This window comes from Salmo salar, chromosome 28 (genome assembly GCF_965601325.2).
Source record: "Salmo salar chromosome 28, fSalSal1, whole genome shotgun sequence".
Classification (NCBI taxonomy): domain Eukaryota; kingdom Metazoa; phylum Chordata; class Actinopteri; order Salmoniformes; family Salmonidae; genus Salmo; species Salmo salar.
In genome coordinates, this window is record NC_138318.1 from 5,403,382 (window position 1) to 5,429,979 (window position 26,598).

Consider the following 26,598-nt stretch of genomic DNA (forward strand, 5'->3'; position numbering starts at 1 on the left):
TCTCACTCCCTGTGTGCTGTTTCCGTGTGTGGAAGTGTTCCCTTCCATTGATTTTTCCCAGCCGGGGCCCTTCCCAACACTAGGCGCTTCCTTGACGGTGTCATCTTCAGCGCCATTCTTCCTTTTAACTGTGCTTTACTCAAGTGGTGTAGTGTACTAAACCGCCAGAGAGGGGGGGGGAAGAAAGGAGGAGAAAAACTGATACATGCGCTTCAAAGTTTCATCTATTGATTTCTGTTTGATGCAGATTGGGGGGGGGAAAGAAAGAAAGAACAGTTCACAGCTGAGGAGATTCTTTTTTGATCACCGCTACAGTGGTGGTGTTTGGTAGTAGGGGTAGTAGTTATAGTAGACAGAGATGTGCGTCTGTCTGGGAATTCCTTTGTTCTGCGCTGTGTAGAGTTCATACCCAGATTCCACGCGGACAGTGGGCTCATTAAACGTAGTGACCAACGGCAAGTAGCGTAATTACACGCTGATAGGAGATCATCAGAATGTGCCAGCACGTGACCTATCCCTATGGAGTTTAATGGTAGACAAAGGTAAATACATTCACACGCTGGATGATACAAAACTGCAGACACACGGAAAAGCATAAAAGAAGAGCACAACTATTCAACAAATGATGAGTGCAGGGAGCTGGAGATGATAAGATATGGAGAGACAGGGAGAGAAAGATTGACAGCAGAGGGAGAAAGAGAGGAACGGAGGGAGTCTTTGCAGCGTCCATTTATTTTCCCCCATCATGAAGCAAGATACAGAGAGCCAGGGAAACAGAAAAAAGACAGCATGGGCAGAACGATGGGTAAGGTAGAGACTAGAGAGAGAGAGAGAGGGAAAGAGAGATGGTGGGTGTCTGCCGTCTCCATTCATTCCCATGATTAGCAGAGCTGTAGACTCTTATCCAGTGCTCTCCACTCTGCCAGTCCTCTCTGTGATGTGCATCTGTGTCCACTGGGGGCTACAATTAGCCCATCAAACTCATTCTAGCCGGGACTCGGTGCCGCCTCTCAAACCCCCTCACTCTCTGGAGCCTACTCCTCCAAAGAGACGGGCAACTTGTAAGACTGGGGGAGGTAGCCTTTGAAGTCCCAGGCGTTGCCGAGGCCTCCCTTTTTGCTCATATCAAGGGTGAGGAGATATAACAATTAAAACAGCAAGAGAGGCAGGCCCACACCACGGCGTGCATGCATGCACAGCACACAGGCTTGTGCAGATGCAGGAGAGCTCGTGGGCATCAAGCACGTTCTCTCAGAAGAAGGTGGGCCACAATAGAGGAGAGACAAGCGAGCCGTTGGCATGGCGGCTAACGGATCACCACCGGGCGTGGTACAAGTGATGGAGGAATTTGACACACATTTCCTAGCGTCTTTTTCAACCTTCTATCCATCCCAATTTTCTCTCCGTTGCTTCTCTGTCATTATCTCCCTTTCTTCAACTGGTACAAAACAGAAGTTATCGGTCTTACTGCTAGTTACTCAAGCTCAGATGGGCATTAGTGTAAGTGACCCACGTTGCATAAGACACAGCTTTACTCCTCTCTGCTCCAGTGGGGCTCAGTGGCAACCTTCCAGGTAATTACACAGCACTGACTACCAGCCCAGATAGATAGCCCACACACACTTGCAAACAGGCACGAACACACACACCGGCAGAATCAGTCTCACACACAGCCAGACACAAACCCACATCATTTTAAGGAGGATTACAATGACTTCAATCTGAGCCTGTTCTTCAAGCCCCCTATATACGGCGATACTCCCCTGTCAACTCCTTCGCCTTTAGCGTATTGTACTATATGTATAGTAGGACTGGCTCTGTACGGTGCAGGGTCATCTGTAGTTAAAACATGTGTGCTTATGCAGATGCAACGGAGCATGTGGTCCGCATTAGCTACAGCAAGGAGCAGTAGCCAAAAAGAGCTAAACCAGCGTTTTAGCAGCCGTCTAGTCTAGCATGTCAAAAGGGTCTCTTATTATTTATTCCGAGTCTGCCCTTTTAGCAGTTTATCAACAAACTGTATCATAGTGATATAGCAAAAAAAATAGCTAATGTATACTTTTTGCATTTAATTGCAAACATAAATTGGATACCAGTTTTGAGTACATTGCACTGCAAAACAAAACAAAAGAAAGAGTCATGCTTCATAAAACTAAGAAGCGTTCTTTCTTTTGTCTGTTATTTTAGACTCTTCTCTAAAGACAGAATCCCATTTTTTTTTAAAACACAAAACGGCTATGGTCTCAATGAATACCAGTGAGAATCAACTGAGCTATTCAGGCTGCCAGTTGATTTATCCATGCCTCGCTACACACCAATCAGCTCGCCCGCCGGCCACACCAACAGCCAGTCACTTGTCTGCCATTTCAACGCAAGATGGAGACAGTGCCAAAAGTTCCAATTAAAATCTCCGTTCACCATGACGTGTGAGGGGAAAAAGCCCAAACGCTGGGCTTTCCAACAAAGTTGAGGAAAACACAACAAAAGCTGCCGAATGCTACGGACAAGCCGCATCTTCTCGGTTTCTGCCGAGCACAAAATAAATAAGCATGAAGAGGAGGAGGAAGAGGGGGGGGGGACGTCTTGTTACGAAGGAACAGAGCATGTAACAGATAACAGAGCGACAGTGTTCAAAGAAGAAGGCAGGCCCGTAAAACTTGAGCAGATTCGACATCATCGCCTCACTGTCCCTTAATGAGCCTGTAAAGAAGAGCCTGTCGCGTGTCCGCAAAACCACGCCTGTCTCACTCCAATCACAATGCCTCACAGGTTTTTATTCAAATCTCTCCCTCCCACACACACACACACACACACACACACACACACACACACACACACACACACACACACACACACACACACACACACACACACACACACACACACACACACACACACACATCACACAGCCACTCTACATCTGTGCTGTTTATTTTGCTCAGAAAGGATGTTAACAAGACAAATGAATGAATAAATGCACAAATAATGCATTTAGATCATGTTAATAATGTATGAAAAGTAAACTGCTTTTTGACAGCTATCCCAATGCTGAGGACTTTGCAGACTTTGGTGGTGGGTTCATTATTTTGTTCTATTTCCCAAGTTGCAACTCTTGTGCTCTTGTGCTTTTATTGACAGTCTGGCCAGTGCCTGGTGCACATGGCAGATCTGTTGATCCATCACCAGATATAATAGTGTATCCACTAACTATATTATCTAACAGATTTTTCATAACAACGTGCCCAAATTTCAATGAAATCGGGCAATGTTTCCCAGACATGTATGGCAATTATGACGTAAAATTTAAAATGTTTCTCCTTCACCTTGGTTGATTCAAATGGTAGGTTAATAAGCCATTTAAATCAGAGATGATTTTTAGAGGGCTGGAAAAACAACTAAATAAAAAAAACATGTGCACACCTGCAGAGGCATGCAAATACAAATCACCTGCCTCGGTCTGAGCTGTTCCAAATCTTCACAACTATTCAACAACAAAAAACACCTAAGAGAGAAACTGACTTGGAAGAAAAATTGTCTCAAGTCAAATTTCATAGCTTTTTTTGAGGATTCAGACGAGACAAAAGAAGAGCCCGGCACTCAGTCATCATTGACTACACTGACTGTGGAAGAAAACATCAAAAACACAGCCAAACAAATAAAGAAAGTTCAGAGATGTCTTCACTGAAACCGCTGAGAAGAACAAAATAAAATAAATTGGGGGTTAGACTCGCTCAGGTTGAGCTGACACACGTGAAAACAATATAAAAGAGGTGTGAGGAAAGAGAAGGAGGAGGACAATGCAAAACTATTCAGGAATTAGATACCGAGTGTTCTTAACTAATCCCCCCGACCCGCTCTCCTGCCGTACGAGCAGGGAAACTAAACCTAATTCAGGGCAGCTTAAGGGCTCCCTGGAAACAGTCAGCATTCCACCGGCCAACACACACACACACACACACACACACACACACACCACACACACACACACACACACACACACACACACACACACACACACACACACACACACACACACACACACACACACACACACACACACACACACACACACACACAGAGAGAGAAAGAGGTGTTAAACTTTAACTGCCACAGTGTATTCAACTGTAGCAATAAATTGCTCTTTGGGGATGTGGGGTTCATCGCCTCTCTGTACACCCCCAGTGCGCCCTACCCCTCTCCAAAATCCACCCAAAAATCTCTCACCCCAAAAGTGTGGCCACCGCAGTCAGGCAAACAAACAGCCAGGGGATGGGTGCTCCAACACAAGGGGCGCTATGCCAGTCTAAACAGTGGATTAGCAGGCGAGAGCGTGCTGAGCGTCTGACGGTGATTCAAGAGGACAGCAGACTGTAGCACTATATACGTAGGTCTATGTGATGGGCTTTGCAGTAGAATGTTAGAGTTGTGCAGCCAGGGGCTCCACTGCTATTTGACCCTAACCTACGGACATCTTTCAGCCAGATACAGCGATAAATAGTCCTTAAAGGGATAGTTCAGCATATTGGTTTCCTTGGCCTGTAAGCAGTATATGGACAAGGTGTGACAGCAATCCATGCTTTGGTTTAGTTTCCCTGGCCCGGTTTCCAAATGCTAAGGTTTTAGCATTTGTGACACATCTCTCCTGCAAGTCATTGGACCAATGTCAGCGTTCTTCACGCATCATGTTCAAATCATCTATAAGTGACTTTGTTGAGCTTCACAGTCAATTTTAGATACTTTCGGATGACTTGGATATGATGAACGAAATATGCTAATATCAGTCCCATGACTCGAATGGGATTTGTGACACAAATGCTAATATGGAAACAGTGCCAGGGAAGCTAAACCAAAACATGGATTGCAGTCATACCTTGTCCATCGATTGCTTACAGGGTAAGGAAACCAATATGTGATTTTGTAATTTGGGTGAACTGTCCCTTCAATGAGTGCGGTTACATGCACACAATAAAGCGATTATTGTGGATAGTCAGATTGATATAATCGATTAAAACGTTTGTATGCTTTGCAAAAATAACAATTTCCCTAATAATCATGTTTAAATGGACACATCTGAAATCAGGCTACCTGATGGCACTCTGATAAATGTAGAAAATCGCCAATCAATATAAACGTTCTACTTCAGCGAACATGTTATTTTTGGGAAGCATATTTGATTCTGAGTTCGGACATAAAGTGTGAAAATTAATTCTAAGACACATACATTCAGTTGTTCCGAACACACTTCACTCGGCTGGTGCTAGCACATGAGCAGATCAAATACACCGCTGGACGCCGATTAAGGTGTTTACATGTCCTAATAGTATGAAAGATTGCTCAGAAAACCAGATGTTTTAATTAGAATATGCTTACTTAGATTTTGACCTTACGCCAATTAAGACAAACAAAGTAAGGTGTTCACGGGACTTTTGCATAATCTGTCCACTGCCATAATCAGTTTAATATAGTATTAGCGTGCATGTCAACGTACTCAATGAGAAATCTTTACGACCTTATTTCTAGAGGGTTCATCACTTTAGTCTTTATTTACATTTTTTCCTTTAACTTTCTGACCAAGTAAGCTCCTGCAGTGATTTCATAGTGTGCTAACACCAGAGTCATGATGGACACTCAAACACATACTGTACTCTGGAGCCAAACAGTGCTCTAAATTCTACAGGCGACTCTAGGGATATTCTCTAAATCACTTCACCCTACTCTCCAAAGTTCATGTAAAAACTTCCTGGAAAAGGGGCAGGCTGTTCTGAAGGAAAAACAAAGAGTTTCAGAAAGTTACACCTCTGTCTATAATCCCACACAATTCAGCCTAGTAAGAATGTGAGAACAGAGGAGGTTTCTATAAAAACGAATCATTGGTTCGGGAACGGATGTGTGTAAAAACACTCTCCAAAGATTGGGATCTGCTGAGTCAATACATTGTGTACTAAGGCCCACTTGAGTTAGCGTAAATCAAATCATCTCAATTTTGCAGTACACTGACAAAAACTAACTGACAGAGCAAAAGAAGAAAAAATGCCATCCTTTGTTGGGGGTATCAGGCTGGACTATAGGCCACTTGTTAAGTTAAAGCCTAAGCCTCCTTTTCCTCCTCCTCCTCCTCCTCATTTGCCTTCTTCACACCGCCCATCCTATTTCTTCTCCTCTTTGTCACTCAGCTGAAACCAGTCATTCCATTCCTCCGCTGGGAAAAGGAGGTCACGTATCGACTTGCTCAGTGTCCCTCTCTCTCTCCAGCCACAAGACCCTCCAAAAGACCCCCCTTTCTTCTTCCTCCTCCTCCTCCCCCCATCTCAGTCCATCACTCTATCCAACCCGGAACATCCCATCCCACCTCCCCATTTCAATTTTTCCATACTTACCCTTCCCTCTGCCCCCAGTCCCCCCTTCCCACCCCAACCATGCCCTCAGCCCAATACTAATTGGTAAATCTGTTGAACCATAGCAGTTCCAACAATGAGACACCTGGAGTTCTGTCAAAACAAATTTCCCTGTGAAACGGCCTCAAGTACTAATACAGTACACACTCACAACCCAGCCACAGAATCACATGTGGGACATGGGCAGTGGAGGAGGGAGAGAGGATCGGTCAAGCAGGGGGATATAGAAATTATAGTAAATTATCATTATTTGGAAAATAAGTAGTGGGATGAGGTGGGATATTTTCTAAGTTTCTTAAAGACCAATATGACAAATGAACTTTGTCTGCACATTGTACCATGATTTAGGGACAACTGCAAACCTAAGCTGCTATTTTAAAAAGATCAGTGCCACCATCACTGTCTTTCCTTTTCTGCTCTCAAGTACACACACACGCCCACACACACACACTTGTTTTACTATCCTTATGGGGACCAAACAATTGATTCCCATTCAAAATCATATTTTCCCTAACCTTAACCCTAAAGGCTCGCACACATCGCACTGGATGTGGGTCTAGCGTTCGCCTGCCTATCGTTCAGTGCGCTGGCGGGGACCACCCGCTGTGGACGTCTGACTGACTAAATGTTTTACTAGATACTACATGTAAAATCAGTGTGCACTCGGTTCGCAGATTATGTTCAGAGGTGCTAAGTACTCTTGGCCAGCAAACGCTATTGGTGTGACTGAGCCCTAACCCTAACCTTAACCCTAATTGTAACCCTAAACATAACCCCTAAGCCTAAAATAGCCTTTTTCCTTGTGGGGACCTGCGAAATGTCCCCACTTGTCCAAATGTACCTTGTTTTACTATCCTTGTGAGGACTGCTGGTCCCCACAAGGATAGTAAAACCAAAAACACACACACGCACAATTGTGCTTGACAACCTTACTTGACCTGACTGAGACTGCTTATCTAGCCCACAAACATACACACACACCTACATTGGATTTGGCACACATACATCTACACCTTAGAGAGACACGGACACTAAAGAATATGCAGACAAACACATATTTAAGACGCACTCACACAGAAACACAGACATAGACACACCCAACAGAGCTCCTGCCCTACCTAGTCAAACAGGTTCTAGCAGACACTTTTAAGAGAAGGGAGGGAGGGAGGGAGGGAGGGAGGGAGGGAGGGAGGGAGGGAGGGAGGGGAGGGAGGGAGGGAGGGAGGGAGGGAGGGAGGGAAAACTAGAAGGAGGAAAATCTCTCTCCACTTGACATTTAAGGTTGTTGTTTCCGAAAGTGTTTTTTCCAAGTGCAACGACTTTATTACCAAAACGGTCTTGATGGAGCATGGAAAATCAACAAGCAATTGATAAGCTGGAGGAATTCAAGCAGGCAACTCAAGTGTCCGGGGGTCCTTTCAAAGGATACAAAAATGTGTTTTCTTCTTGGCTCCTCAATGACAACCCATGTCCCGCCGTTCCTGTCACTCCCTTCATCAGGCTAACCATGCAACCATGAGCTATAATCTAGCCTAACCCACTGATCTGGCAGCAGTCAGCTCTGCAGACCAAGGCTAACCATTATGTCCCCATCCATTCAAACCCTGACTGTTTGGGTCCGTCAAGGAGGACACCATAGTTAAATGAGACACTGGGTAGTAATATAAAAATGCGAAACAAACCATTCATGGTCCTTGGATGGCTCTAAGCACCTTCTGACAACAGCAGAACAATTCAGAAAAGCTAGACAGCCTTGTCTCGTCCGAGTCCCTTGTCTTCAACATCGACCTCCCCCCGCCAACATAAATACATAGGCAGACACACACAGTCACTCACTTAGACCACACACACACACACACACACACACACACACACACACACACACACACACACACACACACACACACACACACACACACACACACACACACACACACACACACACACACACACACACACTGCATTTTCTAGTTAACTTCTTGCTGGCTCACATTCAACCACAGATGCTGATAATATAGAGAATCCTCTTCAAGACAACAGTAGATTAAAATAGAACAGAAAGATTCTCTCTCCTGGATGGTAATTCAAACACAAAAACAAATTTCTATTTATACAGAGTACAGTCCTCCAGCAAAAGACTGGAAAACGATTCACATCTCATAATGTGTGACAAATGTTTACCAAAAACCTCAGAACTGATGGAGATTCAGATCAACAAATACATTATCCATATGAATTCAATCACTTTTTCAAAGCACTCCTTTTGATTTGAACCAAACCTTCAATACATGTTTGCCCATTGAAGAAGTGCTCAGAAAGTGATGTTTTGGACCTGAATGCCAAGACAAAGGTCCTCAAAGTTGACCTATTTTACATACCATGAGACAATGTCCATCACTGGAAAAGATATTGATATTTATTGATAATTATTGATATAATTTAAAGCTTACAAACAGGTTGTCAAAACATTTCAGAATTTATTTTTTATTAAAAAAAAATTGTACTTTTTCCGTCAATAATCTAAAAATTTGTAGATGCCAATTTTTTTTCATATTCACATGTTGTAGCTTAGACCCTATTTTACATTATCTGAGGTTTTTGTGATGTGCCGCCATCGGTTGAGACACAACATGCTCTTGGATGCAGGGTAGGCGTCATGTTTTGGCTGAAAAATATACTAAAATGGGAATAAAACTGAAATGTCAACTTTCAAACGTTACCACAAAGATGGTTGGATTCAGCCACAATGTTGACTTAAACGGGAATATCTGTTGTTTTAAATTATACTGTCAATCCTTCATAGGAAACCTATTGAAATCATATAAATATAGATAATAGAATTTACATGACCATTAAAGTTAACATTCGATGATTGGGTAGACCGGCGGCCATCTTTGTGATAGCAATTAGAAGCTAAATTGTCAATGAAATGGAAATGGAAATGGTGTACCAGCTAAATTGCAGTGGTCTGAAGGGATAAGTCCATTTTATGAATTCTAGTTCTGTGTTTGAAATGACGCCCACCCTGTATTCAAGAGCATTTAGTGTCTCAACCGATTATGTAAAGTAGGGTCTAAGCTACAACATATGCCAGGGATAGGATGATTTTTTTGTACACTGCAAATTGACCACAAAGCCCAAAAAGAGATTGGATTTGAAAATAATAATCATTTCGTACTTTCATTACATTGAGACACGATCACGTCTCTTTTTTAATTTGTGGGACTACTTGGTGAACAGATTTCCGAAATAAATTTCATTTTTAGCTGAATTCCTGGCGATGTTTATCTCGCTTGCGGGCCGGTTTTGGCGACTGTTGCCGACCCCTGACATACAGCACCAGTCAAACGTTTGGACACACCTACTCATTCAAGGGTTTTCCTTATTTTACTATGAAGACATCAAAGGAGCTCCCACATATGCTGAACACTTGTTGGCTGCTTTTCCTTCACTCTGCGGTCCAACTCATCCCAAACTATTTCAATTGGGTTGAGGTCGTGTGATTGTGGAGGCCAGGTCATCTGATGCAGCACTCCATCACTCTCCTTCTTGGTCAAACAGCCCTTACACAGCCTGGAGGTGTGTTGGGTCATTGTCCTGTTGAAAAACAAATGATAGTCCCACTAAGCGCAAACCAGATGGGATGGCGTATTGCTGCAGAATGCTGTTTTAGCCATGCTGGTTAAGTGTGCCTTGAATTCTAAATAAATCACAGACAGTGTCACCAGCAAAACACACCCACACCAACACACCTCCTCCTCCATGCTTCACAGTGGGAACCACACATGCGGAGATAATCTGTTCACCTACTCTGCGTCTCACAAAGACACATTGGAACCAAAAATCTCAAATTTGGACTCATCAAACCGAAGGACAGATTTCCACCGGTCTAATGTCAATTGCTTGTGTTTCTTGGCCCAAGCAAGTCTCTTCTTCTGATTGGTGTCCTTCAGTTTCTTTACAGCAAGTCGACCATGAAGGCCTGACTCACGCAGTCTCCTCTGAACAGTTGATGTTGAGATGTGTCTGTTACTTGAACTCTGTGATGCATTCATTTGGTCTGCAATCTGAGGTGCAGTTAACTGTAATGAACTTATCCTCTGCAGCAGAGGTAACTCTGGGTCTTCCTTTCTTGTGGCGGTCCTCATGAGACAGTTTCATCATTGCGTTTGATGATTTTTGCGACTGCAATTGAAGAAACTTATAAAGTTCTTGACATTTTCCGTATTGAATGATTTTCATGTCTTAAAGTAATGATGGACTCTCGTTTCTCTTTGCTTATTTGAGCTGTTCTTGCCATAATATGGACTTGGTCTTTAACCAAATAGGGCTTTCTTCTGTATACCACCCCTACCTTGTCACAACACAATTGATTGGCTCAAATGCATTAAGGAAATAAATTCCACAAATTAAATTTTAACAAGGCAACCTGTTAATTTAATTGCATTCCAGGTGACTACCTCATGAAGCTAGTTGAGAGAATACCAAGAGTTGAAGAATCAAAAAAAAGATATACTGTTTGATTTAACACTTTTTTGGTTACTACATGAATGCATATATGTTATTATTCTACAATGTAGAAAATAGTACAAATAAAGAAAAACCCTTGAATGAGTAGGTGTGTCCATACTTTTGACTGGTACTGTATGTGAAAATGATTTTTTTCTCGTTTATGCGTTTTTAGATAATCGACCTTAAGGTAAAAAAGTATTACATTTGAATTCCCCCAAGACATTGTTAAATAGTTTGACAACCTTGTTTGCAAGCTTTTAAATTACATCAAATTCAACCGTTTATCTTTTCCAATGATGAAGACATGGATGTCTCATGGCCATACCATGAGACATCCATGTCTTCATCACTGGAAAAGATAAACAACTGAGTTGGGGTATGCGAAATGGGTCACCTTGAAACACCTTTATCTCCTAAATGTTTTGGCATTCAGGTCCAAAAAGTCCCTTTCTGACCACTTCTTCCATGGGCAAAATGTAAGCAAAGTTTTATTTAAATCAAAAAGGATGCTGTCAAAGGTGATTGAATTCAAATGGATTTAACCTATACTGTTTGACAGAAACCTTTATGGACCTGAAAGCATCATTATATACCATGTTCAAACAGCAGAGACTTAAATCAATAGACACTTTGGCACTGTTGTAAAGCCAAAGGGCACAATCCCTATCGATGGAGACCGTAATGCTACCTTAAGAATAAACATTCTAAACCATCTGATGTTAGCTACACCAGAGACAAAGCACAGTCAGCAACCTGAGCTGGGCTACATCAAGTATCACAACACTAGTGGGTTACAAGCCAGTTACTTACAGAACACAGTTCACAGTCTTTTAGAAGCATCTCAGGAAATCAGGATTGTCAGAGAACTAGGAATGTATGTGTTGCACAAGACATGAGTACATATTTAGTGTGAAAACCATGGCTAAAAGGTCAGTAGGTTAAGGCTGTCAAAAGTATCCAAGACATATCTGCACCAGCTGCCATTTCAGAGCAACAAAGCAAGTCAACAACACAGCAGTAGCAGCACTGAATCAGTAGCAAACACAACAACATAGCATGATTAGGCTATCATTTGGATTATGGTTGTTATTATTACTTTTTTTTATTTTATCAACATCATCATAATTTGTCAGTTGTTATTTTGGCATCATCAACCAGCTAACAAGATACTTGGAATTCAAAGTTCTCACCAACTGAAATTGGTGAAGGCTCAGATCTGACTGTCCGGGGAATTCCAAGCAGAAGGGCCCCTGAAAGGCAAAGACGGACGTTCCCGAGTCACACAATTATATCAGCTCACACACACATCATCCTAGCCTACCAGGAACATGAATGTAAAGCAGTGTGTTTTCACTTCCCAAAAGAAATAGGCCTAATGCTTTTTTTCACTAGCTAGGCTATTCATTTATTTAACCTTCTATTTCCTTTCCTTATGGCTACCTCAGCTTTCTCCAGGGTGCCATGCCTATCCGTATACACACACATTACACAGAGAATATGAGAATATGGGGTGGCTTTGGGTTGGTTACATGGCTGTTATACTGTTATACACTGGAGTTTTTCAGCTGTTCTCGCTGCTGGTTCAAAGACATTGCCTTCTTTGGCTCTTAAGTAAATGCAGCTTGCACTAGGGTGAACATGGGGAGATGTATTCCTGTGCATTAGGTAGGTGTGCAGCTAACAGCCAAATCATGTTTTACATCACTCTAAAATCAGGAGAGGAATGCATGGAAAGAAAGAGGGAGGAAAAAAAGAGGAAAAGGGAAAAGAAACAGGGAAGGAGATGAAGAGTTCATGTATCATTTTACAAAAAAACTCACACACACAATCATTCAGACACAAACACACAGACCCCAAAAAACTACTGAACCACCTAAGTTAGTTATGACAAAGTGTTTTCACCATATACAGTACTGAAACCTCTCACATGTTACTGTACAGGTTAGCCTACTCTGCACAAAAGTCAATAAGTCTTGTGTGCTTGACCCTATGACTGCTTGACCCTGTTGGAGACAGATACCTCTCAATAGGATTACAGTATATACAGTGGTTATCGGTGTGACTGCTTGCACGCACACAAACACAGTCTAGATCAGCCCATTACCCAGGGTGGCCTAAGTTTACAGGGGTTAGCCTACATAAAGGCTAAATACCACCCAGAGGTAAAAAGGACAAATGATCTCTCAACCATTCATGTGCGTATAAAAGCGCTATTCACATTTCTTCCTGCAATCAGATGAGGCCTAGAGTGCATTCCTGAGGAAAAAATATCGAACAATAAAGGAAAAGGTACAACAAACTAGGCTACGCACTATTACAGGTCAGAATCTGGACGGAATTTTTCCTCTATAAATCCCTATAAATTCCACTGTCGCTTGCTCAGTCATTCCTTTGTTGGCTGCTCAGCAGACACTGACATTGGGAAGTCTGTAAACAACTGGACATTCAGTGTTGTAGAGAAACAATGACTTTGTCCAGATTGGTTTTCACTGAGTGAAACAGAAAACCCCTATTACCCACTCGTCACAGTTCCCATGATTGACACACGTCTCAGCTGGTCTCACATTTGGCCCCCAAGATGGTCATGATGTCAGCATGACAGTGCAACGTCTGGTTTGAGACAATGGACAGGGCCAAGGCCTGTTGGGTGGCCAGAAGAGGCACAAAGCCCCCTGTCTAAGGGTGAGGCCATGTCTCCTACCAACAGAAGAGCCGAAGGGGCTCTGGTCTAGAGCACTACTGCCATAACAATAGACAGCATTGCATTCTTCTGTGATAATGCTACCACTGACTTTGCTCAGTCTACCCAGAGCTTGCAGACTAAAGTAAGGATGATTATCTGAGCAAGGTAGAGGAAGAGAGAGAGCGAGAGAGAGAGAGAGAGAGGGGGAGAGAGACAGAGGGAGAGAGAGAGGTCTCCCCTCATAAACAGTGAGGGCAGTGTGTCTCCAGTCTGTGACCCTGGGGGCGCTCATTAACAGTGAGGCCAGGCTCTCCCACCAGGGCTTCCAACCCACAGAGTTATTGTCTGTACAGCCCAGGTGGACTGCAATTCATAGGGAGGAGACTTGTCTTTATTTAACGTTTCTCAACATACAAAGATGGACGTGGAGTGGACAAGAGACCACTGGCCATGTCGTTTCTAAGGATGACCGGCCAAGCTGTTTAGCCACAGTGGGGGACTGAGAAGTCATTGTGGGCATTTCCTGAACAAATCTATTATTTTTCTAAAAATTGGGAAGGAGACTTAATTTCAAGCCAACTCCCACTCCCATTCTGTAGCTCTTGTTCTAGTGCACTTTTCTATGGAGAGACAAATTGGCCTAAAACGTGAAAGCCAAGTGTTCATTGGTTCAGGTGGGAGGTCTTGCCACACATAGATGTAATGGTCAGATTCCATCACTTACTCAACACTCATTATCATACACTTGGGAGTAGGCACACAACAGGACACTATACTCCCTCAAGTTCCATTCTTCACTGCTCCTGACACACAAACACGGACACACACTACACTGAGGCCTGGTTAGGAAATGGTTAACACTCCAGCCGTCCCCTGCTGCAAGTGAAAGCCCAGAAAACAATGGAGACATTGTCCAGCCTGAACAGACTCTGAGGAAAGGACTAGTGTGGTGTGGAGTGTGTGTGTATGTGTATTTGTGTGTGTGTATGTGTGCGCATACTCTCTTGCTCGCAAACATAAGCATATTTCTGCCCCAGTTCCCAGCATGTCAATTTAAGAAACATTGTCAAAAATGTTTGACTTGCACCACAATAGTAACTCTAAAGTGGCCTCTAATTTAGGTTATTCATCACTTAACCCAGGGGTGGGCAGAAATTATGGCTCGAGGGCCACATTGGGATTTCAAAATTCTGAACTGATTTGTTCATCAAAAGCTATTTGCGGGCCAGAAGAAGGACAGTTATTTGAAAATGTAAAGGTCCATTATAATTTCTACATACTTTCTATCTAGTTTTAGACCTCAAGAGTGGCCTGGAGTGTTATTTTACACCCCACCCCCCTAAAAAAACTGACAGCCTATCATTTACGTTGTCCGATGACTGAGTTAGAAGATGACTCAATATTTTAAAGCCAACAACAAGTGACGTACCCTTTCTTACATTCCCTTACACAATTCTTGCCTTACAGAGTTGAAATGTAAAGTACTTTCTCAACTTGAATGTGTAAAGAAATGGCATGACCAGAACACCACCATGTTATGCTACTGGGACACAGCAATGTCCTGCTTGAGTAGCAGCAGTTGCCAGCTGTGATGTAGGGGCACACACACACACGAAACAGATCCCGTAACAAATCAAAAATCTGTCACGTGGCTCAAAACAAATCCTATTTCGAGTACCTCTAAGCTACTAGGAAAATGGCATAATACATCAGCCGATGTAGGCCAACTGTTTTTGGTGCACCAACAATTTAACAAGAAAGGATAACCTTCAGTTTTTTTTATAGATGACTGTCAACTCATTGAGTTTTGAGAATTGACTGTGTTTATGTGTGTATGAAAATGAGTCAAATGAAGATACTGTAGCATACGACTCTACGAACTGAGGGCTATTTTATACAAGATTCTCTCAGACTGTTGACTATGTGAAGCACAAGACAAAAATGTCTCTCCCTGGGCTTCTTTTTGAAAAAAATACACATCAATAGACATAAATAAATAATAACTTTCTGCCAATGGTCTAAAAGTTCAGCGGCAGCGGTTTGGAGGCTGCCCCGCGGGGCGGTCAGACACATCAAAGGGCCAGGCATGCCCCCTTAGCGGGCATGGAGGAGAGGGGCACGCCCTCGTAACGACAAGCCCCTGTGAGGTCACTTCCTCCTTTCCCTTCATGGCTGACCCTCAAGAGTTCCACCTACTTCTACCCCAGAAACTGACCTATCCATAGATCCTACACAAGACCGTATGTTTTTGTTTGATTCTATGTGTATCTGCCCATATGTCTTTTTCCATCTCTTTGTCTATCTGTCCATCAGTCTTTGTCCTTCTCCATCTCTCATTGCTCAATTTAGCATTTGTATGTATATCTCAAACTTGATATTTTTGTCTTATTTACTATTTCACTCTCTCTGACTTTCTGAAGTTGTTGAAGGGTCACTTGAACTTCGGATCGCTCTCTCCTTATCGCTGGTGCCTATCGGCTGGCTTTTATCGCTACGGTGCAGATGGCACATTTCAAGCCAAAGATCGGTCAAGGTGCCCAGGTGTTTTTCCCACTTGAAAGCAAAAAGAAACGACTGTTTACGGCCACATTTTTTTATAAGGGGATTTCGTAAAGCAGGGATCATTGACTACATTCAGCAATGGGTCGATTTGTAGAATGAAAATTGACCGCAAGAAGCCCAAACAGACATAATATTTGACTAAAACATACTAATTTCAAACCTTGCTTACATTTGTATACGATCACATATACAGGTAACTGCCAAAATAATGGAAACACTTGAGTAAATGAGGGATACAAAGTACTGTATATTGAAAGCAGGTGCTTCCACACAGGTGTGGTTCCTGAGTTAATTAAGCAATTAACATCCCATCATGCTTAGGGTCATGTATAAAAATGCTGGGCAGGTTATTATTTTGGTCATTATTTTGGCTACCATGGCTATGCCCCCATAGGATAACTATGCCCCCATCCATAGGGCACGAATGGTCACTGAATGGTTTGATGAGCATGAGAATGATGTAAACCATATGCCATGGTCATTTCAGTCAACAGATCTCAATCTTAACACTTATGGAAGATTCTGGAGCAGCACCTGAAACAGCGTTTTCCACCACCATCAACAAAACACCAAATTATGGAATTTCCAGTGGAAGAATGGTGTCGCATCCCTCCAGTAGAGTTCCAGACACTTGTAGAATCTATGCCACGGTGCATTGAAGTCGTTCTGGCTCGAGGTGGCCCAACGCCCTATTAAGACACTTTATGTTGGTGTTTCCTTTATTTTGGATTTGGCAGTTACCTGTATCTCTAGTATGCTTGAGAATACTTTGGAACAGATTTCCATAATTCAAATCACTTGGAGTTGATTTGCTGGTGGTTTTACAGTATTTTATGTCCAACAATAATATATATATATATTATTCTTTTTACTTGGGAGGGCTGATGTAAAGGAACATATAAACCAGTGGCATTGAAACTTTTTCACCTGGGACCCCATTTTGTCACGCCCTGACCATAGAGCCCTTGGTTCTCTATGGTGTAGTAGGTCAGGGCGTGACTAGGGGGTGATCTAGTATGTCTATTTCTATGTTGGTGCTAATATGGTTCCCAATTAGAGGCAGCTGTTTATCGTTGCCTCTGATTGGGGATCATATTTAGGTAGCTATTTCCCCACCTGTGTTTTGTGGGATATTGATTGATTGTTAGTGTGTTTGGGCACTACGTCCTCACGGTCTTTGTAAGTTTTGTTATTTTGTTTTGTTAGTTTCACTTAAATAAATATGTGGAACTACACCCACGCTGCGCCTTGGTCCGATCATTTTCAAGAACGTGACAGAATATCCCAACAAACCAGGACCAAGCAGCGTGTTCACCAGGTAAAGGAGTTTTGGACATGGAAGAAGTGATGAGTGGATGCGAAACCCTTCCTTGGCGGCAGACGGAAGGTAATATTGGAGGACAGCGACGACGCCAGGGTTCGCGGCCACAGAAAGCCCAAGGACAACCCCAAGATTTTTTTTGGGGGGTGCACAAGGGGTGGCCGGTCGAGGAGAGTGCCAGAGCCCGAATGGCAAACTCTGGAGGAGCGTGTCGTCAGACCACGGCCACAGAAACCCCAAGATTTTTTTTTGGGGGGGGGGGCACATGGAGCTGGAAGAGCCAGAGACTGTCAGGGAGGCAATGGAGAAGTTGGGAGAGAGAGATGAGAGAGATGTTGTGCAAGTGTGTTCTGCTCAACATTCGACCAGAAGATCCGGTTAGCAGTCTGGTGAAACCTGTGTCGGCTCCACGCATCTGGCCTCCAGTGCGCCTCCCCAGTTCGGTACATCCTGTGCCTGCTCCTCGCACTCGCCCTGAAGAGCGTCTCACCAGTCCGGTGCAACCTGTGCCGGCCCCACGCATCTGGCCTCCAGTGCGCCTCCCCAGTCTGGTACGTCCTGTGCCTGCTCCTCGCACTTACCCTGAAGTGCGTGTCCCCAGTCTGGTACATCCTGTGCCTGCTCCTCGCACTCGCCCTGAAGTGTGTGTCCCCAGTCCGGTACGTCCTGTGCCTGCTCCTCGCACTCGCCCTGAAGTGCGTGTCCCCAGTCCGGTACGTCCTGTGCCTGCTCCTCGCACTCGCTCTGAAGTGCGTGTCCCCAGACTGGTACGTCTTGTGCCTGCTCCTCGCCCGGAAGTGCGTGTCCCCAGTCCGGTACGTCCTGTGCCTGCTCCTCGCACTCGTCCTAAAGTGCGTCTCACCAGTCCGGTGCCACCTGTACCGGCTCCATGCACCAGGCCTCCAGTGCGCATTCACGGTCCGGAACCTCCAGCGACGGTCAACGGTCCAGAACCTCCAGCGACGGTCAACGGTCCGGAGCTTCCGGGCACGGTGTCCAGTCCAGCTCCAGGTCGGGAGCCTTCCTCTGCGCCGATGCCCAGTCCAGGTACGGCGTCCAGTCCAGCTCCAGGGCGGGAGCCTTCCTCTGCGCCGGTGCCCAGTCCAGGCATGGCGTCCAACCCAGCACCAGGGCCGGAGTCCTCCTTTGCGCCGGTGCCCAGTCCAGGCACGGCATCCAACCCAGCTCCAGGGCCGGAGTCTTCCTTTGTGCCGATATCCAGGCATAGCATTCAGCCCGGCGCGATGGCCGGATCCGGGGTCTGGGCGGGGGCTACGACCTGCACCGGAGCCGCCACAGACACTAATCACCCCCCCTACCTTCTCTATTTGGTTTCAGGTTTTGCGGCCGGAGTCCGCACCTTTGGGGGGGGGGGTACTGTAGTAGGTCAGGGTGTGACTAGGGGGTGATCTAGTATGTCTATTTCTATGTTGGTGATAATATGGTTCCCAATTAGAGGCAGCTGTTTATCGTTGCCTCTGATTGGGGATCATATTTAGGTAGCAATTTCCCCACCTGTGTTTTGTGGGATATTGATTGTTACTGTGTTTGGGCATACGTCCTCACGGTCTTTGTAAGTTTTATTTTGTTTTGTTAGTTTCACTTAAATAAATATTTGATTGAGATACGAAGGGCCAAAGTGTTATGTCTGACATTGCCCAAGTCGCCAAAACCGATCTGTCAATCTGTCTATCCGTTAACACTGGTACGATGCAAATCAGGGAAACTTCTAATAAAACTCCCCTCAGTTGGAGATAAATGGAGGGCAGGAGGGAGAAGACAATACAAGCTTCATCTCGCATTCAATTTGATCACTTACACTAACAGTAAGTGCATTCAGGTGCAGCAACACCTCTGATCTTACCAACTCCCACGTTTTTTATCAAACAAATAAATAAACAATGAAGATAAATGCTTTTGCTGGAGTAACAAGATGCTAATGCATTCTGACTGCGAAGCATTTTAACTGTAACCATGTTTTGGACGCCATCTTACGAAACTCTTAAAACCCTCGGTACGAAGGAGCAATGGAAGATGTGAGGTGATAAGTATTTAAAGCCATATGACTCATGGAGGAATAAAAACTGAAGCATTTACCTGCAGCTTAACTGCCTCCTACCAGCTTAATGATTTCAGAGGAAATGGTGTCTTAAAATAACCACGCAAGTTGGGCCTCCTGAACTTTACGGTATAAAAATAACACTGGCGTCTCTCTGAGAATAAGGAGAGCCTGTCCTACTGAGTTTGCTTGTTGTGTTCGTTAGAGCACTGTCATCGCCATCTCTTTGTCTTAAGCATAACTTTTGACAGGGTTTCTGCTTTAAAAAACAGACTATTTTAAGCTTTACTTAGCAAAAATAGGCAAAAGACCAAGAGGGCTGGTTTTCCAACTTTCTCTTACTGTTGAACTGGAAACCATTGATGACAGTATTTTTTTTATTGTGGCTCATAAAAACTAGCTCTACTTATCAAATACCAACAGTGACTCATGTGGAGACAGTTCCTTAACATCATTTAAGCCACTAAATATTCACATCCTTGTGTAAAACTCATGACCTAAACAAATGTTGACTACACATATTCGCTCCATGGGTCAACGCAGGGTCAGCTATGTGGTTAAGTCTAAATCAATCAGACACTCATATGCACAATGGGTCAATAGTGTAGCCTTAACTAAGTGTATGTCCGATATTATTGTATAGAGACCATGTATGAACTTTAACGTTGGCGTTATCTCAACTATCCTAATTACAACTCTAGAAACAATGCTACCCACCATGCCAATACTGGCTCACTTTTAGTCACCTTACTAACACCAACTTTTATTCCACACCTTTTTATATTCTTCATTATATACCACCATTGGCCAAACATGGACAAATCTGTTAATAATAGAGAACTAGCTTTTTAAATATTGACATGGACCCTATTAGACTATCACTGTCCAGTCACGTAGCCAGCCCGGGCGCAGGGCGGTCATGCTCTTTGGAAAGTGAACAGCGTGGGTTAGTTAACAATGTGGCTATAGCTCCTCCTTCACTATGCTCATAAAGTCAGAAGAGTAAACATTCCTGCTCTGAGGTTGTGGGTCATCTCCATAGGTTTCCTATTAGGTTAAGCTAATTATCCATCTGCAAACTCTACTGTACAGTAAGCACTGGGTTGGGCCTTGTGTCGCCACACACTGCGTCGGAAGCGGCGTGGCCGTCCAAAGAGCAATGGCCATCTGCCACTTTGGCAACTCCACTACAGCTGCCAGCTTATCCCTTTCACAGAGTGAGCTTTCCCTTAAAATTGGCTTTACGCAATCAATACAGTCAATATAATGCTTATAATAGGGTTGGGCTCAATTCAGGCTCAATAAGGCAGTCAACTCAGGAAGTGATTTGAATTTAACATTCAGACATTTTTTCAGTTTATTTTAAGTCATTGAAAATAAATAAAAAAACATTTCGATTATTGAATTGTAATTTTTGTTTACTTCCTGATTTGACTGCCTTCAATTCGAATTGATCCCAACCCTGGTCTCTAGGTATTTCAGTTAGTCACTGACATCCATTCAACAGATTTTGTGTTGGAAAAAGAGGGTATACAGAGGTATACAATACAGGATACAGGAGAAGGGTAGTATTTCTGTTTTAGGGGCAAAAGGAGATAGAGAAATGTAAAGGAATAAAGAGGAGGTTACTTACAACAATGTGTGCTGGTGACGGGGACCGGGCATCTTTAAGTGCTTGTCTACTTTGAAGACTTCCGTGGTTAACATCTAGCAAGGGCCATTTCATCTGTAGGTACTGTATGGTGAGAAAGAAACAAAATGGACAAAGAAAGAAAAACATGTTACCAATGCAGAAAGTTAAAAACCAAAACATTAACACAAAGGAATCAACATTCTAAATGTGATCACATGATTTAGAAAGTAAAAACAAACTCAAAAGCAAGCAGATGGGGATCCCATAGCGGGTGACACACACGGTGGGTTTTGCCTCATAACATGTTTTCGGTGTCATATTAGTCAGAAAAAACGACTATAGTAGATTGAAACCATTTATTACAGATATGTTACATAAACATTAAAAAAGAGAACTACATGTCCTTGCAGTTTGAACGGGATACAGTAGTTGTGTTGTAGGGCATGCATTCGAGAATTTGAACCGTTCCAAATCTTAGGTAAGCTAAATCACTGCTTCTATGCCTGAGAAGGCTACTGTATGTGGATTATGGGTTTAGAATGATTTGATGCCATAAATGTGACCACTCTGAGATTCCAGGTGACTTGAATGACTTTTATTGCTCAGCCTCATAAAACGGTGCACTGTGGATCCACTGGCCCTTATTATGGGTCTGAATCCACCTAGTGACTTTCCCAGTGAATGATTGATTTGGCTTTATTAGGCCTGAGTGACACATACACACAGAGCGAGATTGCGCGAGAGAGAGAGAGAGAGAGAGAGAGAGAGAGAGAGAGAGAGAGAGAGAGAGAGACACAGAGACAGAGAGAAGGAGGGGGAGAGAGAGAGAGAGAGAGAGAGAGAGAGAGAGAGAGAGAGAGAGAGAGAGAGAGAGAGAGAGAGAGAGAGAGAGAGAGAGAGAGAGAGAGAGAGCGGGAAGGGAAGGAGGGGGAGCGAGATAGCAGGAGATTGAGAGAGAGAGAGAGAGAGAGAGAGAGAGAGAGAGAGAGAGAGAGAGCGGGAAGGAGGGGGAGCGAGAGAGCAGGAGATTGAGAGAGAGACAGAGAGAGACAGAGAGAGAGAGGGAAGGAGGGGGAGCGAGAGAGCAGGAGATTGAGAGAGAGAGAGAGAGAGAGAGAGAGAGCGAGAGAGAGAGAGGGAAGGAGGGGGAGCGAGAGAGCAGGAGATTGAGAGAGAGAGAGAGAGAGAGAGAAAGAGCGAGAGACTTACACGAGACATAGACCATTTTCTCATAAATTGGGTAGAGCCCTTTAAATCAGATGATATGCCAATTGCTTTGGCGACATAGTCTACCATATTTCGTTTACTGACGAGGAAGGAAGGAGGAGGAAGAACAGTTGCTCTGAATTATGAGCTAAGCCATCAGGGAGAGCAAAGTCTAAACCACTGTAAGACAGACCTTACAGGGGCAAGACCATCATAAAGAAGAAGCCTAGCATCTTAAGTATTGTGACCAATATCTTCCTTGTCAACAGGTCATATTGACAAAATGTACCTTCAAATGATTCAAGGATACTCATAATGCAATAACATTATAATGCAAAGCATAATATCCCCCCGCTCATTCCACAACCCACAGCTGAATGCTTTCCCTTCTAGACATCTATTTGCTGTGCCTGCCCTTTGCTATAGCTAATGCTCCCACTCCATTCTGGCCCAGTGATCCTAGGGGATGACCCTGCTATCGGCTGTGACATAGTCTCCCTTACGAATGTCAAGGCCACCTAATCGGAGGGGGTACAGACTGAGGTCACCTCAGCTGCCTGCGCTCAGAGAAGGCCCCCAACATAAGTTAAGTTACTGGGGGGTCAACCGGGTGAAACAGGCACTTATTGTACAGTGTGAAAAATAGAACTACTAAATATCATGGCAGGGCACACTGTGTAAGACCTTTCCATACCGCTTACTGCAAGAGAGTACATTCAAATAGGTAAGCAAACAATATGTCCAACAGTGACAGGAGTTCCCTGAATTTGCAGGTGGGGCTGTGCACAAACTGATGAGAATGCGGACAGTCCAAATATTGAGGGCAAAATACAGTCACAAAGAACTATAAAACCCTGTACAGTTGATGTACATGTAACATGAACAACAACTAAATATACACAGGGAGAGCAACAGAAAACGAGCGCAACAAGGTCAGATAGGAAAACAGACACCAAGCCAATAAGACAAAATTAAGAGATGAAAGAGAAAAAGGAGAGTGAAAGAAATAGGGGTTCATTAGTAGGGCCAGAACGATCATTAGTATCGTGGCAAGGAAACAAAACACAAAACAGATTGAACTTCTTAAGGAAAACAGTCCTAATGTTGGAAACAAACATCATTATGTTGTCATCCAGTCACATTTATTTATTTATTTATAGCACATACATACAATAGGTTTTTAAAGTACCAAAGAGTTTGGTCTGCTTCGTGTTTTCACTTTTGCCATGGAAACAAATATTACAATACTGGTATCGTCACAGCCCTAGTCATTAGAGTTGGCTAGTAGAAACACAAGATGCCGCCTCATACCACACTGGGTCCCCCCCCAAAGGAAAATTCTGACAAGTCAAGTTGGCCTTGTATCTTGGCCTCTGATGCAATCGGAACATTAACCGCTGGGCTAGCTAGGATTCTGGCCAAAGAACTCGTCCAGAGCGAGAATTGGAATGTTGTCATTCCATCTACGTCTGTGTTCCTATCCTTATCCTCTAAATAAAACAATGGCCCACCTGCTGCCCTGCTATCCGATGACGACAGGTCCTTTCTTGTAGCCTATTCAACTACCTAATCAGAGCAAGTCTCTGTCCTCTAAGTATGGGCCTGTGCTAGAAGAAATCTGTACACTTCTACACTGTGTTGCTGTGTGCATCTGCCTGTCTGTGGTTGTTACTACATCAGCAAGAGTTTGTGTTTGCGAGCATGTGGCATGTGTGTATTTGTGTGTGTGCTTGTGTGTGTGTCACGACCTTTCCTGAGACCGTGGCTAAATCAGTGGTAATTAGCAGAGAGTTCACCACGGGGTGCATTGCTGTGGCTTGTGCTTGAGGGAGTTATTGACTCCCGTCCTCTGGCTGGCTCCACAACCACTCATTTATGACCCCCACAAGGCTTTTACTGCAACTGTCTTTGTTTGCGTTTGTTTGTGCGTCGAAGGGTGGAAAGTACGACTTGTAAAGCTCCAGTGTTGTGGTCTTGTGGTTTTTACAGACCACCCATATTGGGTATTAATTACCATGAAGGGGAGTGGAGTGTTGAGAGTGATGGTACCACTGTTATCTATGAGGTAACTCAAGACAGCCTATACTGGTGCAAGAGGGGCTGGTGGATGGCAGGTTACGAATTCTGATTCCAGTCATGGGAAGGTTTTATCATAGACTAGACTTGCCAAATGATTGTCCAAGCTGAGCACACAGATGCACACAAATATTCAGACACAACCGCAGGGAGGCCTTCAGTGAGGGGACATCCCTTAAGCCTCTGTCTTGAGGTGGTGGGTGGGGGGTGAAAGGTGACACTCCAGAGTGTGGCGCTGGAGCGGAGAGAGGAAGAGTGCACATGCCCTAACAGGCGGCTCCACTTCAGCTTGCTATTGCAAATGTTCTCACACGCTAATCCCTCCTGGAGGTTTTACAAGCATGCCAAGGAGAACGGAGCCCCGGCGAGTGCCAAGCTTTCCGACCCCACCTCCTCCCCATTTCCCCTCCTCCTTCCCTCCAACGCCTACTGACGGATGCATCGCCTGGGCTTGAGTAGGCCGTGACCCCTGACCCCTCTCTGCCGCCCGGCTCCTCCTCCCACCCAAAAAAACTCTCCCACTATTAGGGCCCCCTTGGTAACTCAAGAGCCATTCCAATGTGACAAATTGCTCCGGCGTTCCAGGATAACTCTCTCGCCCCCCACCTCTTCTTCCTCCCTTTACCCCCATCCCCCCATCTCTCGCCCCTAAGAGCCACCCAGAGTACACACTGTGCATCAGGGGCTTCCCCCTCTCCTCCCTCTCGCTCCCCCTCTGCCCCTCCTCGCCTCGCCGGGCCCCACAATGGGAGCTGAATGACTCAATTGTCTCTGATGAAGTAAAAGACAAGGGAGTCCTCTAAATCCTTACAGAGGGATGAACTCTCCCTCTCTCGCCTGGAGATTTCCCATAGTGACAAGCAAACTGGTTAGAAAGGGGGTGAGAGTGAGTGATAGAGGGAAAGAGGGTGGTCTTAAAAAATAGCCCCAAGCCCCCACATTTCACTACCAAGGTCCAACTGCTGGACTGTCTGCTCGCCATATTTGAGTGACTGATGCAAAAGTTCAGCTTGACATGGTATGAGCTGCTGAATGTGACCCAGACACACTAACTTTCATCACAATGCAAAGAAGCTGAGGCTAACCCAGTGCCATCCGTTATACAGAAGGACACAGCGGGAGACAACAGAGTGCATTGTGAGTGCTCACACATCATCCTCACATGTCCACACCATAAGTTGGGTGAGAGTACTGAATATTTGATTTGGAATATGAGAGGACTCTTATTTCAAATATATAACAAATAGACTACTAGAACATTTTAACCTGAAATACTTTGATACATATGTCATTAACACTAGTCTAACGCATAATGTTACTAAAGCACTCCCAAAATGTATTTATTGAAAAATAAGCTAAGCAAATCAAATCCATTAAAATATTCTCATGCACTTTAATTAGCTATAAACTATGTGCACTGAGTCAGCTACCCTGAATTCTAGAGGTGGTCAATGCTGTGAAACCTGTTCTTGTTGAAACCCCATCTGATGTGTTTATTACAAGCAACCCGAGCCTCGGCACATACCGGCTTGTTCATATTTGTTTGGATTAACAGCAGAGGCTTTTCCCCAATCAGACAAATAGGGCTCCTAACGTGCCAAAGTGGCTCGGAACACCGGGAATATTCCCAGCAGGCCTGCGAGAGAGGATGAAGTGAATCTCGGTCTCAGGCCGAACGGGGTCCAGAGGCATTCCTGCCACGTAAACAATGTTAGGGGGAGATCGACGGAAGAGAGAGAGAGAGCGGGAAAGAGGGGCGAGCAGCTCGGATTTACAGCCAACATATGGAGCCTGGGTCTTGCTCCGGAGACCTCGGCAGGCCCCCGGCCCATCTGTGGCCGTGTGGGCTGCTGCCTCATAGTGCAGCCATGACACAGCCACCGCCATCCAGACATACAGTAGGAGCAGTGGGCGTGTACCACACACATAAACACACACTTTGACATGTAGGCTACAAGGAGCAACACATGTGCATTCACACAGTGACACATGCATGTACGCATATACTCAAATAAAAAATACATAAAAAAATTGTTCATGCTTTGTAAACAACAGGTTTAGACTAACAGTGAAATGCTTACTTACGGGTTATTTTCCAACAATGCAGAGTTAAAGATAATGATAAAGCTACTTGCATGCACAAAGAGACAT

The 26,598-nt window shown here is 44.2% G+C and overlaps 1 protein-coding gene across 34 annotated transcripts in view; it reads right to left on the bottom strand.

The window, feature by feature from the left end:
• LOC106589326 (transcription factor 7-like 2) overlaps positions 1-26,598 on the bottom strand; it is a 102,323-nt gene that overhangs the window by 44,896 nt on the left and 30,829 nt on the right. For 25 of the 34 annotated variants that reach the window (XR_014383014.1, XR_014383015.1, XM_082970410.1 and 22 more), the window contains exons 4-5: positions 21,166-21,267; positions 12,098-12,157 (exon numbers count right to left, since the gene is read on the bottom strand). Coding sequence is in view for 32 of the 34 variants with exons in the window: in XM_082970410.1 (XP_082826536.1) it covers positions 12,098-12,157; positions 21,166-21,267 (162 nt within the window). In the remaining 2 variants the exon portion in view is untranslated. The remainder of the gene's footprint in view (positions 1-12,097; positions 12,158-21,165; positions 21,268-26,598) is intronic. The other 9 variants (XM_082970408.1, XM_014179152.3, XM_014179149.3 and 6 more) reach the window with 1 other exon arrangement.